We start from the raw sequence: 18,308 nt of genomic DNA on the forward strand, positions 1-18,308 counted from the left end.
AGCTTGTGGGTAGCATTGGAGCTATCGATAGAGGCCGTCAAATACCCGGATCTAGCTGTGTACTATGCAGATCAACACAGATGTGTGGCAAGCAACTCGGATATAGCTGTGTACCATGCAGAATTAATGTTCGTGCTAGCCTGAATATGTTGATTAAAGATACCCTCCATATATGCTTCTAAGGGTGCTAATTAATTAATGTTCGTGCTAGCCTGAATATGTTGATTAAAGATACCCTCCATATATGCTTTCTATTTGCATGCATTCACCCCTCCATGTCTTAGGGTGCTAATTAATTAATGTGGTTTTAAGGTTTTAACCTTAAGATTGTCTACAAGAGTAGAGCGGACACAACAAGAAAAAAGGTATTTTCATTGTCTCCTTACAGCCGGAGAGCAGAGCGCATGATTTAAAAAAAAAAGACGCATCGTTCGCATCCCTCTCTTTCACGCTGGCCATTCATTGCCCACTCTCTCTCTCTCTCTCTCTCTCTCTCTCTCACGTAAATCGTGAGGCGAAGCTCTTTTTATACGCTTCATTGAGGCAAGTTTCAGGAGTATACATTTTTTTTCCCCTATTCGCTAAGGTTTCCGGCACCCTTTCCTCCTAAGGTCTGCGATTCACTCCATCCGTCATTAATTAGTTGGACCCATATTTTTGAAAATCTCACAGAATGTGCCATATATTTATTTATTAGCGCTCATGTATTCGAATTCAATTGTTTTCTCATCAGCAGTAGGTGATGCTGCTCCCTTATTCTTCCTATGCCCTTGGGAGGGATGCTCCCATGGCTCACCATGGGGGGACTCCAGTCCATGGATACCGTGTAGAACACACGACAGTGAATACAGTTGTCACTTCGTATGCAGGCACCTTAATGCAAGGTAAGGTATCCCTTCTCTCTCTCTCTCTCTCTCTGATGGCATTTTCATTCCTCTGCAGATTCCGATTCACTTGCTTGCACCTTTTCCCATGCAGATAAGCTCACGGTATCTCAAGATCTACGATCCAACAGGGTAAGGGTTCGAAATTTAGATGGAGCCAGTTAATCGATTATTAGTTGCTTTAGCATGTTGGCTGTTTAGTGCAGTGTGTGGGGATCAATAATCATGTGATTCGTGCTTAGTGTGTAATAGAGTTGCTGGTTTTGACAGAGAAACGCAAGGGATCCTGGTCTCATATGTGGTACCACAGCAGATGAGGCTATGTGGGTCCATGACCCTCTTTGGGTGCCAAGAAAGCTGCCCGTCTGGGACCCAGATGGAGCCCACACCGAGTGTAGAGTGAAGTCAGATGCCCAGGGCTGGAACATTCTCAGGTGCTTCTCAAGTTTTGAACCTGCATGGGCATCATATGCTTATGTGGGACGAGAACATGGCAGTGTATCCCTTGATACAGATTTTTTGGTTTTGTTTTTTGAAACATCTTTGTCTCGCTCTATTTTTTGTCTCAACCGTGCAGGTTGGCGGGTAATGATGGTTGTTTTTGGCTCGTTTGTCTTCTGAGGCTTTCAGCAAACTATGTGATGGAGGAGGTTGTTTCAATCAAGCCATCAAAGTGGTGGACGCTATGGAGAAGCAGGGAATCTTGGTTTCTTCAATCGTCTTCTCCCGGCTTCTGCAGCAATGCACCAAGGATCAGAATTTGGTAGCAGGAAGGCAGGTGCATTGCCTAATTGTCGGAAGTGGATATGAGGCAGATGTCTTCTTGGGAAGCTGCCTAGTTCACATGTTTGCTTTGTGTGGGAGTTTGCCAGAGGCAAACCGAGGGTTCTGCAAATTGCGCAGGCGAAATGTGTACTCATGGACTGCAATTATAGAAGCTTATGTCAAGTTGGGCGAAAATGAGGAAGCAATTCGAATGTATCGTGAAATGGAGGGACAGAGCATGAAACCAGATGGACATGTTTTTGTTGCAGTCCTAAAAGCATGCTCCAGCTTACCAACCTTAGAGCATGGCAAGCAGATTCATACATGCATTATGGAGAATGGCTTGGATTTGAATGTGTTTGTGGGCAGTGCCCTCATCAACATGTATGCCAAATGTGGGAGCCTCAATGAGGCATACCTGGTGTTTGACAGATTGTCAAAGCAAAATGTAATCACATGGAGTGCCCTGATAGCAGGGTATGTTGAACATGGTCATGGTCAAGATGCGCTTCTACTCTTTCAACTAATGGAACGGGAGGGCATTGACCCAAACGAGGTTACATACCTTTGCCTCTTGAAAGCCTGCTCAAGCCTTGCAGCCTTGGAGCACGGCAAGCATGTGCATTTCCACATTGTGGAAAGAGGTTTCGAGTCAGATTTGTTTGTTGGTAACACCCTTATCGACATGTATAGCAAATGTGGGAGCCTCGATGATGCGCTTGTAGTGTTCAACAGGATGCCTGAACAAGATGTGGTCACATGGAGTGCATTGATTGCAGGCTATGCCAAGCACAGTAATTATCAGTCTGCCTTGCATTTTTTCCATAACATGCGAAAACTGAGGATAAAGCCAAATGGTGTTACATATCTCTCTCTCATTTCTGCTTGCAGTCATGTGGGCCTTGTAAAAGAAGGTTGTCTTCATTTCAAGTGCATGACAGAGACTGATGGTGTTTTGCCTACACTTGAACATTACAATGCTATGGTGGACCTCCTTGGCCGTGCCAGTTACTTAAATGAGGCAGAAGACCTACTTCAAACTCTTCCTTTTGGACTGGATTATGTGGGCTGGGTATCTTTGCTTGATTCTTGCAGATTAAGTGGGGATGTGCATCGAGGTAGACGATGTTTTGACAATATTGTCACCATGGAAGGCCAAAGTGCTCTTGGGTATGTGCTCATGTCAAACATCTATGCGAATGCTGGCCTGTGGGAGGATTTAAAGAAAATAGAAGAGCTCCGAAGATGTGCGAACCTATGGAAGAAGCCAGCGAAAGCCTTCATAGAGATCGACAACCGTGTGCATGACTTTATTGTAGGTGACAGCAGTCATCCACGGGCTGGTGAAATTTATGCCAAGCTGAAAACTTTAAACTCACAAATAAGGGAGGAAGGGTATATTCCACAGCTGGACTTAGTCATGGAATCTCTATCAGATGAAGACAAAGAGGATGCTCTGTGTGGTCATTGCGAGAAGTTAGCAATAGCTTTTGGCCTCATCAGTACTCCCCAAGGAACAACTATTCGGGTAGCTAAGAATCTTAGAGTGTGCACAGACTGCCACAATGTTGTCAAGATAATATCTAGAATTGAGTTGCGAGAGATCATAGTGACGGATGCTTACCGTATTCACCACTTTAAAGATGGGGCATGCTGCTGTAGAGATGAATATACTTGATTCATAAGGTGGAATTGTGTCAGGTGCCTACATGGGTTGGAGTGTAAGCAAATGTCCTTGCTTTACATTTGTAAGGCTGAACTGCATTTAGTGCACTAGTGACTATATCAACACATGTACAAATACAAACCATGGTCATGGATGCCTCTTGCAGTTGAAAACTCCCTTCAGCTAACCATCAGTGGGGCAGCTCCAGATCACCCACGTGCAAAGGAGTCATGTTGGGTAATACACACGTGAGTATGACGCTTATTTTCCTCTAGTAGATGAATACGGTGCCTTCTCATGTAAATGCGTGGTAGCAGCAGCGAAGAATTAAGCAGTGTTGTGTCTGCCTCATGAGCTAGACTGGATAATGAGCGCTCTAAAAGGAGTGTTTTTATTGTTGTGTAGATGTGCAGACAAGTGTTTGACCCAGTTGTCTTTAGCTGTAGTGCTCAACACAACGGTCAGAAGGGTGATGACACTGCCCAAATAGGGAGAAGGCAAAGCCAAGGATGCTGAAGGGCATTTTGAGTGCTACTGCCCCATCTCTTAAAAAGATGAGGTTATTTAGACAGTGCTTTACAGTGAGTTGGTATATCCCACCAGTAAGGCATACCAACAGGAAACCTAAATACCAAGAGAAGGGGAAAGACAAGGTCACTGCTTGTATGACAACGCTGGTTGCATCGATGGCTTCATTGATCTCAACAGATCTTTGAGTTACTCTTCATGTCCTTCCATTGAGGTCATGCCTGGTCCACGGTTTAGTAATATATACAATTGTTTTGTGTTAATACCAATCCACTCACATTGAGTTTTGTACTCACATTGAGTTTTGTGAATTTTATGTGAGAAAAAAAAATTCAAAAAAAGCAAAAATATACTTTTGTTTGAATATTAAAAGCAATAAGCTTCAAAGTTGGCTGAATAAACTTAGTTATGAGTCCACCCCTTGATAATCTTAAGAGACATTTGCTTGTATGTGTGGCAGTCCTTTGGTCCATATTAATTCTTGCCCATGCTAGGAGTGTAGCATACTTGAAATATAGGGTTAAAGTTAGGCTTATTCCAATCACGTGAAGTATAATGTTAAAGTTTGGTGTGTCTTTTCCAAGTTTCTCATTAAACCATCCTTGACTCCGTGAGCTCTAACCTAGTGGTAGTTTTCAACAATCCATAGTTTGGTAAAACCTTTAAGTCTTGATACCAGAACATACTGGAGGTTTATATAGGGATTTTAAAGCCTGAATATCCGAAATAATATCCATACTTCAGAGTCTTACACTTTAAACTATGTTCATGTGCTCTCAAGGTTATACTATTGCAAAGTTTCATATTTAAATCTCTGATTTCATTTCTATTTCCATTCTCTGTGGTAGGGAAGAATGCTTCTCAAGTCTTAAAGAGTAGTAGCATGATCTCCCCTAATCCGAGGAGTGAAATGCGTTTGTTCAATGCATTTGTTCTAGAAGTACTTGCAAGAGTCTATCCTTGCACCAATGGTATTGAGGGAGGAATGGTTTGAGTAATCGTCCTTCCCTCAACATTCATTAATCTCTTGCTCATTTTGTGACAAGATTGAGTCTCTGCTTGTAACCCAAATAATCCTTTAGCATAGGCCAAAAGGCTATTGGATCTTCTGGGAGAAGATACAATCCTCTCCTCCACTTTGCTCCTTGTTTCTTGGAGCAGTCTCCATGGATTCCTTGCTATACTAGTTCAACACCTTCTAGTTCTCTCCAAGCAAACACACTCAATTGAGCGCTTATCGAGTGGCCGAATCTGACACTTAACTGATCGGAGGATCTTGGGTGGTTTGATGGATTATCTTTTGGAGTGTGATCATCATCAATCACTCTCCCAAATTTTAAGCGCTTGAGAATTGGTCTAAAAATGTCAAATGCCACTCAGCACACTATTTAAATGTTTTTATCAAATGTTAGATTTTCACTATAATGAATTTTTAATGGACGTAAAAAACTACCTGGTTTTTTACAGGTGTGAAAAACCTCTGAGGTTTTCAAGTTGCAATTTCAACTTTGCAACTTGTGTTTTCTCATTGTAAGAAGTATGCATTATACTCCCACAACCCAAATATGGTCCTAAACTTGAGTTTTTCTCGACATGAAAATTGTTTGGTTTTTCACGGGCATGCAAAAATTTTCACGGCATCAAAATCCTTTAACTTCTAAGTTTTGGTTTGGATGTTTGTTATGAACTTTGATTTTTTCACTGATGAGTTTGCTCTCAAATCTTTACTTAATTACAAGATATTAAGTTTTTTTACGAAGGTGAAAAACTAGTATTCTAAGTTTTTCACGTGTGTGAAAAACTCTTTCAAGATAAGGATAAGATTCTTTCAGATAAGGACTTCTAAATTGTTGAAATATATGATGTACAAGCTTAAGGATGAGAGGAAGAGGTAATGGAGATGTGAACACACTTAAATAAAGTGGGCATGTGGGTGAAAAAGGGATCTAGGGTTGACCCAACCCTAGCCCTTGGGTGGTGGACCCTATATAAAGGATAGGAGGGCTCACTTTTTGTAACAAAAGTAACACAATCAAGACATTCACAAGGAGAAGGTCAAGCCAAGTTTGGAGTGGATGAAATAGAGGGTAATATAGAAGCTTTCTATACATCTTGTGTTCTCGCTCTCTCTCATATATGTTGCTCTATCTTGCCATCAACTGAAGCACTAAGTTGCATTGTACGTCTCATATAATGATATTTTATCAAAAAATACGAGGATATACGTGAACAAATGTATAATTCAAGGAATAATGTTTTTTTTAGCATTTGATTCGATCGAAAGATATTCGAACGAAAGCGATTTGATCGAAAACTTTTCGATCGAATAAAAAGTGCCGAAAAAAACGCGAAATTGTCCCCCATTTTCACCATTTCTCTCTCTCTCTCTCTCTCTCTCTCTCTCTCTCTCTCTCTCTCTCTCTCACCATTTGCATAGGTAAAAAAAGTAAAAATTTTAAATTTTAGATTTTTTAAATGTGTTTTCAAATTAGAATTTGTTTTAAATTTGTTTAAAATGCATTGTTCTCATTTGTATTGCATATGTTGTCCCACTCTGCTATTGTTACTACGGATACCGGTGTGGGGTAAAAATTTGTGTAAAGTATATTTAAATTAAATATTTTTTTTCTTCATTTGCATTTGCATTGCAGATGATCACTGCAACGTTGAATCGGACGTTGTTATGCTTATTGCAGCCTACTTCACTACTGCTAAGTGATGCGACGGGTGGTGATTGTATGTTTGTTTGTTTTCTACCTGTGTGCACTGTGCCACTGTTTCGGGCGGCATTGTACGCTTCCAAGTTTTTGTTTGTATTCACCTGTGTGAGTACTCTGTCACTATTTCGGGTGACAATGTATCACTTCCGGCTCTTTGCCTCTTCTCTTTAGGCACCACCTATGTACAACTTTGTCACTGGTTCGGGTGGCATTGTTGTACTTCTAGGTTCCCATATCATAGATTCTAGAATATAGATTAGTTGCTAGAACACCTCAAGCATTTGTACTCAGTGCCACTGATTAGGGTGGCTTTGTTTGTAATTGTAGTCAAATTGGTTATGTAAGCATATTGCACAAATATTAATGCACACGTACGCAGCGCAAATATGAATGTCTCCATCTATGTATTGTTATAAATTGTCCATTTTCATCTCGATAGGTTTACTGGTATACCTGGATTCAGCCATGAGCTTTTAAGAGCTAGAGCAAGCACCTGTGCAAGCGCTAGCGTAAGCGTCAGAGTAAGTGCCAAAGCAAGTGCTTGAGGGATTTGTACGAAAACTCCAATTGACAAGGGACGAATGTCACTAACTTATAATGGCAATTGGGAATGTTTTGAGTGTCAAACCTGAAGTAAAGATAGATTGGCTCCTCCAGACAACTGACAACAATCTCCAAGAGATTTCTACTATCATGGTGGCCGTGACATGGAAGGCCTTGATAGAGTATGATCCCTCCCTTAAGCTGCACGTGTATTTACTTAAAGATGGGAAAATCAGGAAGGAATGCTTAAGGTGCATAGGAGAAATCTCTCGCTCCATTGGTCACTTTCCTGCTCAGAAAAGATCAGATCTGGCCTTTCAAGCAAAGCTATGGTATATAGAGGCCGTATGGAGAAAGAGAAGCATAACAATGAGCAAGAGAAAGCAATGCGAAACTCCAACTCCAAGTCAGGGGGTCACAACCACTACCACAGGTACCACGACTCTAAGCACAGAGATTATTTCAGGGAGCTGCAATGTTCGGAGCTCCTACCTTATTTATCTTGCGATGAAATCAAATAGACTTTGATGTCCTTTTGCCACACGAATGGGGGAGGAAACCTTTGCATACACCACCAATACAAGGTTCATGATAATAACTTCCCCGAACCAGTGGTATGTTTGCAAGGTAAGACTGATGAAGTGAACATAGGAAGAGATCATGCAACAGCTATTGAGGCCACTGTAGTGGACGTCATTCATCACGCATAGTTAATCCTCTTGGACTATGCCGCAATGAAAAAGAACCCATGATCATTTTCAAGCACTGGAACGACCGTAACCTCCGCAATTGGATGTGGGTATGCACCCCAGATGGCAAAAGAGCTCCCCCCCAAGAATTTTGTGAGTTTAGCCCGGGATCCCAATGACAAGCCAAGCTTCCAAAAACATATTTGTAACGCCTGACCGACAGTAGTAACGCCTGTGACCGACAGCGGCAGATCGGATGGCCAGATGGGCTTTAGCATCAACGCCTCGATCGGAGCGCCAAGGACGTGGCCATCCGGGGTTCAGTGGGAGAGGACGCCCATGCGGAGTCATGGGCGGCCAGGCTAGTGTGGACGGCATATATATAGGCACAAGATGAATGAATCTCTAGAAAAGTTCCTCCACCCTTTCCTCCACCCAAAAATGTGTAAATAGGAAAAAATGGAAATGAATGCTATAAATCCCAAAAATGCCTAGAGGCTAAAGAGTGTGCCACTAGCGGCGTGACACCATCTGGAGATGACACCTATCCAACATCTCCTCTTCACGTCTAGATGGGAGGACCAATGCCAACGCGCTGAAGAAGATAATCCAAGGTAGGTCGAGGAAGAGGCTTAGTAAACAAATCAGCAACATTATCTTTGGTAGGACAATACTCAAGCTGAATGCAACCTTCAGAAATCCAATCACGAACAAAATGAAAATGAATATCAATGTGTTTGGATCGTCCTCGAATAACTGGATTTTTGGCTAAAGCAATAGCACTCTGTGAATATGGGTAGATGAGTGTCAGAGTAGATGAACATCCAAGGTGATTCAGAATTTGCTGAAGCCAAAGTGCTTCAGAAGTGGCATCAAGATATGACTTGTACTCTGCTTCTGTCGATGAAGAAGAAGTAATTCGCTGCTTTTGACATTTCCAAGAAACAAGTCCTTTACCAAGCATAAAACAATAGCCTGACATGGAACGCCTAGTATCAATACACCCTACCCAATCAGAATTTGAGTAACCAATAAGTGTATCTCCACCTGCATAAGAAATGCCATACTCAAGAGTTCCATGAAGATATCAAAGAACCCTCAAAGCTGTCTGCTGCCAACCAATGAGATCGACGAGGCTGTGAAGAGAATTGGCTGAGAATACTCATAGCGTAAGAGAGATCTGGCCGAGTGTTAACCAAATAAAGTAGAGAACCAATAAGTTGGTGATACTCTGTAGAATCAACCTCAGGGAAATCATCCTCTTTGGATAATTTTGAATTAGGATCCATGGGACAAGTGACTGATGCACAATCATGCATGCCATATTTCTCAAGTAACCTTAAAGTATACTTCTTTTGACAAAGAAAGATGCCAAAAGCAAATTGCCACACTTCTAAACCAAGAAAATAGTGGAGTAGTCCGCAACAAATGATGTTGTGAGTTGAGTTTGAACCCATTTGAGTAGGTCCAAATTAGAGCCAGTGAGTGCCAACATAAAGCACAAGAATGCATATATCATCATCCACAATAAGCACATAAAGATTAGGATCTGCATGAGTCCTCTCAAAATGTAGAGAAAGGAGAAAACTGTCAATCTTCTGATACCAAGCTCGAGGAGCTTGCTTAAGACCATAAAGAGCTTTTTGTAATAAATACACATCATGTTCATGACCCTATGCAATAAAACCTTCAGGTTGTGCCACATAAACTTCCTCCTCTAAATCTCCATTCAAGAAGGCAGATTTAACATCCATTTGATATATAGGCCAGACAGTGTGTGAAGCAAGAGCAAAAACAACACGAATAGTAGAATATCTGGCAGTAGGAGCAAAAGTTTCATCAAAGTCTTCACCTTCTTTTTGAGCATAACCTTTAGCAACAAGTCATGCCTTGTACTTATCAAGAGTACATCAGAATGAAACTTGACTTTGAAAATCCACTTAACACCAATGACCTTTTGTGAAGGTCGTGGAACTAACTGTCATGTGTTATTAGATTCAATAGAAGAAATCTCTGCTTGCATTGTTTCACACCAATGTGGTAAGGAAAGAGCTTCCTTAACCGTTTCAGGCTCAAAGGAATTTATTTTTAAATTAAAAGAGTTATTCTCATTAATTTTGATTTTATGCATAGAAAGATGCATAAAGGAAAAAAAATAGAAATTTAAAAGTGTGATTCTCATTAATTTTGATTTTATGCCTAAAAAGATGCATAAAGGAATTTATTTTTAATTGAAAAGAGTTATTCTCATTAATTTTGATTTTATGCATAGAAAGATGCATAAAGGAATTTATTTTTTAATTCAAAAGTGTCATTCTCATTAATTTTGATTTTATGCATAAAAAGATGCATAAAGGAATTTATTTTTTAATTCAAAAGAGTTATTCTCATTAATTTTGATTTTATGCATAGAAAGATGCATAAAGGAATTTATTTTTTAATTCAAAAGAGTTATTCTCAATAATTTTGATTTTATGCATAGAAAGACACATAAAAGAATTTATTTTTAATTCAAAAGAGTTATTCTCATTAATTTTGATTTCATGCATAGAAAGATGCATAAAGGAATTTGTTTTTATTTCAAAAGAGTTATTCTCATTAATTTTTATTTTATGCATAGAAAGATGCATAAAGGAGTTTATTTTTAATTGAAAAGAGTTATTCTCATTAATTTTGATTTTATGCATAGAAAGATGCATTAAGGAATTTATTTTTAATTCAAAAGAGTTATTTTTATTATTTTTTAATTTTATGCATATAGAAAGATGCATAAAGGAATTTATTTTTAATTCAAAAGAGTTATTCTCATTAATTTTGATTTTATGCATAGAAAGACGCATAAAGAAATTTATTTTTAATTCAAAAGAGTTATTCTCATTAATTTTGATTTCATGCATAGAAAGATGCATAAAGGAATTTATTTTTATTTCAAAACTGTCATTCTCATTAATTTTGATTTTATGCATAGAATGATGCATAAGAGAATTTATTTTTTATTTCAAAAGTGTTATTCTCATTAATTCCTAATTGGATCCCATCACTACAGTGGTTGGGCGGTTGGCTAACCCACGGGACTCGATTGGGGTTAGCCAACTAGGCTGGACTGATGGATCCCTAAAATGAGACTCAATTCTGTTATGGTAGGATAGATGAAGTAAATCCCAGATAAAAATTATTCTATGGAAAAGAATCAACGGCTGTGCCTCTCAAGGAGGAAAAAAGCATCGGTCTCTATGATCCAAGTGCAATCTTTTCCTTGATGTGACTTTGATACTACGGTTCGGTCAAGAACAGTTCAGTTAGTTAAGGCTTTTAACTACGTTAGATGAAAATTTATCTTGGAGGAATCGCCTGTGCTTTCCGGGTAAGGGAAGTTTTTTCAGGTTTGATTTTGGAAGAACCGATGGATTAGTCTCTTGTCTGGATATCCGTGGGCGAGGCCCCAAGTGTGGGACCCTACCCCACGTAAGAAGTGCTACTTCCGCTACTAGCACCCTGAATTCGTTGTGGAGTGGGGTCAGGGATCTCACTGCTGGTATCAGAGCAATTTGGCTAAAGTGGATCAACCGAGAAGCCAAAAATGTCATAAATTTATGTAGCAGTAAAAGGATGGAATTGTGTGACAAAACTCATACAAATTAATATTCAGAATGAAATTCCTCAATTGATAATTAGTTCTTCAGATGAAAGTACTGCAATTATATGGAATCCCTAGCGTGCTTGAGGCCTAGACATGATAGTATTTACCTTATAGTTCCAAGGACCGTGACTACCCGTATATACCGATGATATAACTGCAGCTCTTTATTGGCAGTATATACAAGTAAATCTAAGATCTTGAAATTATAAGCTAAAATGCTATCCAGATGATGAATTCGAATGTGGTTGATATGATTTTAAAATTTTGGTTGAGAACTGATGAGTTGAATTGGATTCTGATTGAAAAATGATGATTCCTGAATTTTTGGTTGAAAAGCGATAAACTGAGCAAAACCACAATGAGGATGAATGGGAGGAGTCCCTGTGTTGATGTTCGTAACTGGAAGGAGGATAATGACTTCAGCAAATCACTATGAGATTAGTGGATTGTATTGACAGATTGCTACGTTTAACTCTTGAACTAGTGGATCAAGTTAAGGGATGACAAATTAAAAATCTATAAAATTGAAATCCCCCATGGAGGATTGTTCAGATAAAAATTTCGGTCTAATAGACCATTATTGTGTTAAAGATATGAATGATATGTTTTGAATGAAATGTTATCTAATAATGCGAGTATCTTTATCCCACGATTCTGTGGGGAGCCAACCTACACCTTAAGAATCCCAGAATCAGATGAATCAAAAATCGGATTTGAATCATAAATAAAGAGACTTAACAAGATTTTTCATATTGATAGGAACATGGATCGAGGTCGTCGTGGTAGAAATGATAACCCCCAACTCGATGAGGAAGAGCTTGACTTGGATGTTTGTAAAACTCTTCATAGTTTGCAGCCTAGGCCTTTCAAGGATGAAGGGGAAAACTTGGGCGAGGTTGTGGAGAAGTGGATCGAAGCAATGGAAGAGTACTTTGATGTCACCGGATACAATGAGAAGAGTACTTTGATGTCACCGGATACAATGAGAAGAGCAAAATGGCTCTTGCAAGGCTGAAGATAGTAGAAACAGCCAGAGTAGCATGGAGAAACCACTGCGAGACAAACCGTCTGGATCGGAATACTCAGACATGGAATGATCTCAAAATTTACCTAAGGACGAGGTTCTGTCCTCCCGGCTTTTTGGAAACAAAGATGAATGAATTCTTAGAGCTAACCCACGAGAGGAAAACTATTGAAGTATATTACCAACAAGTGTTCGCTCTCCTCCTCAAATACTCACCACCGCTAAATGAAGAACAGGTGATGGCCAGGTTCATTCGAGAACTGAACGAACCTTTGAATATTTTGGTGAAGAACGCCAAGCCAGTTTCCACGGCCGAAGCAGTGCAGATGGTGAAGGATTTCTCCAATGCCTTTGATGTCAAGGTCCCACCAAAGCCAGCACCATCACCTTTCAAAAGGTTTTTAGTTCCAGAAGGTGATTCCAACCTTCCACTGCCTAAGAGATATCAGGGTCAAGCCGAGGATATAGGGTTCCATAATGGAAGAAATGTCCTTTCCTGAAACTCAATCCCCTGGAATTCAACTTTAGAAGTTCCATCCTTGAACAAGGGAGTGAAATGCTATAACTGTCAAGAATTTGGACATTGCAGTATGGATTTCCCAACTCCTTTTGGATCAAGGTTTTCAAGGCAGGGAATCAGGGATCAATATTCTAGACTCCAGCTCCTTCCTTCCAGAGTAATCAGGTTTCTATCCGCCAAAATCAGGGAAATCCCAAAGGTAGACCCTCTAACCAACCCGCAGTTTCAAACCAAAGTAATGTAAGACTTGTGCCTCAGAATAGGGGAAGTCAAAGAGATTTGTTCCTAAATCGAGTGTCCAGTTCCAAGGCAGTAACGCTGGAAGTGATTGAAGAAGAAGAAGAAGATGAAAGAGATCATACTCCACCTGCGAGATGAGGACATCTCGCGTTTTTTTAAGCGGGGTAGGATGTAAGATTCCTCCCCCAGCTCCTCAAGATGTCCAGTTTCTCTCCCTGTAATCAATCCCCTTTTCCAGTTTCTCCCCCTGTAATCAATCCCCTTTTTAGAATAATAACAGATCTTGTTTCTATTTGTTTTGGCCTAGAGAGAGAAAATATTCTAGAGAGAGATAATTCAGTTTTTAGATATCTTTGGATGGAAAAATATTCCTTCTTATTAAAATTATTTTTCCTAAAACAGAAATTCAAAAAGAACTTTCCAGTGTGCAATTGGAATAAATTGAAAATAGGTAAAAAGGACCTTAGCCTGAGGGTCCAGATTTTCTGAAAATTTTGAATTAAGGTTCCTATGGACCTGTAGGGAGGAGATAAATTGAAGAATAAAAGAAAATCTCCCAAAAATGAGTAAATGCTCACATAAGATGAAGAGTTGACTAAGGACAAGGTTATTAGTTAAAAAAGAAGAGATATTTAGAGGAAATGATGCATTTTTGACACCTCAGTGTGGGAAATTTTTCTCATAAAGGAGGCACCTATTTCACATGTGTGGATGAGTTTTAAACTCACAATTAATGAGATATTTTCATCTCTCCTCTCTCTTGTTTCAACTAGATCCAAAAAGCAAGCTAAACTGACCTAAAAATGGTCAAAAAGTGACCAAATTGATCTGGAAAATTCTAGAATCAGTTTGCTTGGTTAGAGGCTCACTTTTTCTTATAAATAGCCTCCCCCTTTGTAAAAGGTTAATCTATACAAGATTAACAACAACCCCACCTCCCTCCACGTGAGCAGAGGAGGTGGGGCTAATTCAAAATAACCACTCCTTCTGCAAGCCTAAGGAGGAGCCAAATCTCACATCTTCCAATGCAATTTTGAATTTCATATCTTTCTCATGATATATCACATCTCACATGAAATCTTTGTATACATGCTTGCATACCTATAGATACACACACATATATATTATGTATGTATGTGTATCTATAGGTATGTAAGCATATATATATAAATAGATTTATATGTATGTCAACACACACACATGTATGTTCATGCACACACACACACATAACACATAGACACCAGCACATGATACATGCACACATGCATACAAACACACATACACACACTCGCACACATGGACACACGTGCAACATATAGAGATATGCACACTTGCACACATACTCAAGCTTGCACATACACACACAAACATATATATTATGTGCATGTGTAAGAGAGAGAATATACATACACACACACTTATATATATTATGTATGTATGTGTATCTATAGGTATGTAAGCATGTATATATAAATAGATTTATATGTATATCGATGCAAACACATGTATGTTCATCCATACACACACACACATAACACACAGACACAAGCACATGATACGTGCACACATGCATACAAACACACACACACACACTCGCACACATGGACACACATGCAACATATAGAGATATGCACACTTGCACACATACTCAAGCTTGCACATACACACATGTGTATACATGCACACAAGCACATACACACATGTGTATACATGCACACAAGCACATAAATACACTCACATACACAAGTACATGTGCACACACATGGAGAGAGAGAGAGAGAGAGAGAGAGAGAGAGAGAGAGAGAGAGAGAGTTTCTATGTGAGAGAGAGTGTGTGTGTGTGTGCATGAGAGAGAGAGAGAGAGAGAGCCTGAGAATTTCTATGCAGGAGATAGTTTGTGTGGGAGGAGACAGTGTGTGTTTTCATTAGTGTATGTGTATGAGAGTGTGTAGGGGGGAAGAGTGTGTTTTTGCATTAGTACATGTGCATGTGTGTACGTGTGTGTGTGTGTGTGTGTGTGTGTGTGTGTGTGAGTAGAGGGGGGAGAGAGAGAGAGAGAAACACACAGAGAGACGGAGACATGGAAGTCTATGTGTGAGAGTGTGTAGGGGGAAAGAGTGTGTGTTTGCATTAATACATGTGCATGTGTGTACATGTGTGTGTGTAAGAGAGAGAGAGAGAGAGAGAGAGAGAGAGAGAGAGAGAGAGAGAGAGTTTGTTGACATTTGAGAGTGTGCGCATGTGTATGTGAGAGAAAGAGGGTGTGCATGTGTGTGTGTGTGTGTGTGAGAGAGAGAGAGAGAGAGAGAGAGAGATTACATGTAAGATGCATTTATTTGAGAGTGAGCACACTGCACCACTCATCCCTACCATTAAAATTTAATTAATTAAACTTATATATATGTGTGTACATCTATTTAAGTGTGTGTGTGTGTGTGTGTGTGTGAGAGAGAGAGAGAGAGAGAGTTTCTATGTGAGAGAGAGAGAGAGTTTCTATGTGAGAGAGTGTGCATGAAGAGAGAAAGTGTGTGTGTGCATGAGAGAGAGAGAGAGAGAGAGAGAGAGAGATGTAATGAGGGAGGGTGAAAAGAGAGAGAAAGAGAGTGAGAGATAGAGAATAAAAAGTATCTTTTAATAAAATATAAATTAAATAGAAAACATATGTGTATATGTGTATACATGTGTGTGTGTGTGTGTGCTTTTATTTACATTTATATATACATACATATGTATGTATGTACGTATATGTATATATATATATATATATATATATATATATATATATATATATATATGTTTGTGTGTGTGTGTGTGTGTGTGTTTAGATGTGTGGATGATATATCTATCTATATATTTAAAAGTGACCACAACTTATCACCCATCTCCGCACATTAAAATTTAATCAAAATTAATTAAATTATATCGATGTTTGTATTTATATTATATGTGAATTAAACTATGCCGGTATTACTCTAAACTAATCTTAATTTCTATTATCCTCTAAAAACCTCTACAAAATTGAAGAGATTGGAGCTTCTCTCTCTCTTCAATCTTCCTTGGTGACTCCTACAACATACCAAACCAATTGATTGGTTGGGGGCCTCTACTGTGATCAAAGAATTGATTGGTTGGGGGCCTCTACTGTGATCAAAGAATTAAGTAAATTAGAAGGTAAAGTATGGATTATTGTCTTTTTCTTATTAAAACTCCAAATGCTTCTCTTCTCAACCCCTCTCAAGCTTGAAAAGCTTTAATTTGAATGGCTTTTGATTACTGTTGAAGTTCTTTTATGAATTGTAATAAAGAAACACATAAATTTCTATTTATGCTTAATTTTAATGGTTTTTAAGCATTTTTCTCTCTCCCCCGAAAGAAAGGTCATTCCTATGACCTATTCTCAATCCAAATGAAGCTTCTCATGAAGCATTTCTCTCTCTCCTCCCAAAGAAAGGTCATTCCTATGACCTATTCTCAATCCAAATGAAGCTTCTCACATGAAGCATTTCTCTAATCCAAAAGTAATTTCTATGCTTGTCTAATTAGAGGCCAAAATAATGGCTTTTTAATACTTGGATGATTTTGTTCTTGTCTTCTTTGATGATATCTTAGTATACTCAAAGAATGCTGTAGATCATGAAGATCATGTGCGCAAGGTCCTGGAAATCCTAAGGAAACACGAACTCTTTGCAAAGAAGAGCAAGTGTTCTTTCTCAGTTGACCAGGTGGAATACTTGGGATTCATAGTTTCAAAGGATGGGATTTCTCCTGTGCAAAGATCCAAGCAGTAGTTGAATGGCCAGAACCTAAGTCAGTAAAGGAAGTCAGAGGATTCCTAGGGTTAACCGGATGGTATAGGATCTTTATACCTAGGTATGCTTAGATAGTGTAAGATTCCTCCCTAGCCTCTCACGATGTCCAGTACCTTCCCCTGTAATCAAATCCCTCTTCAAAAATATAAAAGATCTTGTTTCTACCTATTCTGCCTTAGAGAGAGAAAATGTTCTAGAGAGAGGTTATTTAGATTTTGAATATTTTTGGATGGAAAAATATCTCTTCTTTTTAAAATAAGTTCCCCCGAAACAAAGTTCAAAAAGATTTTCAGAAGGTGCATTAGAAATCAAGTATAATCTGTTCAAGAGGCCTTATCCTAGGGGTCCAGATTTTTGAAAAATTTTAAATTAAGGTTTTGAGGGGCCAATCAGATTCATCCAAATGTGTGGAGAAGATAAATAGAAGAAATAAAGAAAATCCCCCCAAAAATGAGTAAATACTCACATAAGATAAAGAGTGGACTAAGGACCAAAAGAATTACTTTAAAAATGGATTTTTGACACCTCACAGTGGGAATTCCCCCCTCATGAAGGAGGCGCCTACTTCACATGTGTGGTGGAGTTTAAAATTATCAAAAATTGAGATATTTCATCTCTCCTCTCTCCTAATTCAAGTCTAGTTCTAAAAAGTAAGCTAAACTGACCTTGGTCAAAAATTGACCAAACTGATCTGGAAAATTCTAGAATCAATTTGCTTGGTTAGAAGCTCACTTTTTCCCTTAAATAGAAGCATCCCCCTTTGTTGAAGCTTAATAGTGTTTTATGCACTGTTACTCTACTCTTCCCCAAGAGCCAAGAACTGTGAATTTCTTAATAAGTCACTAGTTTTTGACCATTCCCTCTTCTAAAGAATTGGTGGCCACTCTTGTTGCAAACAAGAGTAGATCCCTCAAACCATCAAGCCAAAGGAAAGCTCCTAGAATTTCATGTAAGTAAGAAATCTTACTTTTTCTTATTCTTTTATTAATGGTTTTCTAAATTGTTTGTTATCTTAAAAATGATAAACAGATGCTATGGCGTCTTGGAAAGGCTTTCCCCCTCTCTCATTCTTAAATTCAGCCCTTCTTTATCCTAGTTAAGTAATCTAATTATTGGAATTAAACTTTTCATATTGTTTCTCTTTTAAAAGTGAAATTTGATTAGTTTAGAGTGCTTAAAACCAATTGGGGATAATTTTTAAGTAATTTTAAGTTAGGAAAATTTAAAAAATGGTCAGCCATGCAAAGGAGGTTATGGCAAAAGTTTCTAAAAATTGGTGA

The 18,308-nt window shown here is 38.8% G+C and overlaps 1 protein-coding gene across 3 annotated transcripts; it reads left to right on the plus strand.

Annotated features, from left to right (window-relative positions):
- The first annotated feature begins 339 nt into the window (after nucleotides 1–339).
- Nucleotides 340–4,106, plus strand: LOC147620221 (pentatricopeptide repeat-containing protein At1g08070, chloroplastic-like). 3 transcript variants are annotated; one of them, XM_086772411.1, is made up of 5 exons: nucleotides 340–611; nucleotides 737–884; nucleotides 943–1,016; nucleotides 1,155–1,318; nucleotides 1,515–4,106. In XM_086772411.1, exons 2-5 carry the CDS (start codon nucleotides 743–745, stop codon nucleotides 3,325–3,327), a joined length of 2,193 nt encoding a protein of 730 aa, XP_086628537.1. In that variant the 5' UTR covers nucleotides 340–611; nucleotides 737–742; the 3' UTR covers nucleotides 3,328–4,106. The 3 variants fall into 3 exon arrangements, with proteins under 3 accessions (XP_086628537.1, XP_086628539.1, XP_086628536.1); XM_086772413.1 differs by having other exon boundaries at nucleotides 391–611; nucleotides 979–1,016; nucleotides 1,462–4,106; XM_086772410.1 differs by lacking the exon at nucleotides 340–611 and having other exon boundaries at nucleotides 624–884; nucleotides 979–1,016.
- Nucleotides 4,107–18,308: the final 14,202 nt, after the last annotated feature.

This window comes from Cibotium barometz, chromosome 32 (genome assembly GCF_041138505.1).
Source record: "Cibotium barometz isolate CiBa-2024 chromosome 32, ASM4113850v1, whole genome shotgun sequence".
NCBI lineage: Eukaryota > Viridiplantae > Streptophyta > Polypodiopsida > Cyatheales > Cibotiaceae > Cibotium > Cibotium barometz.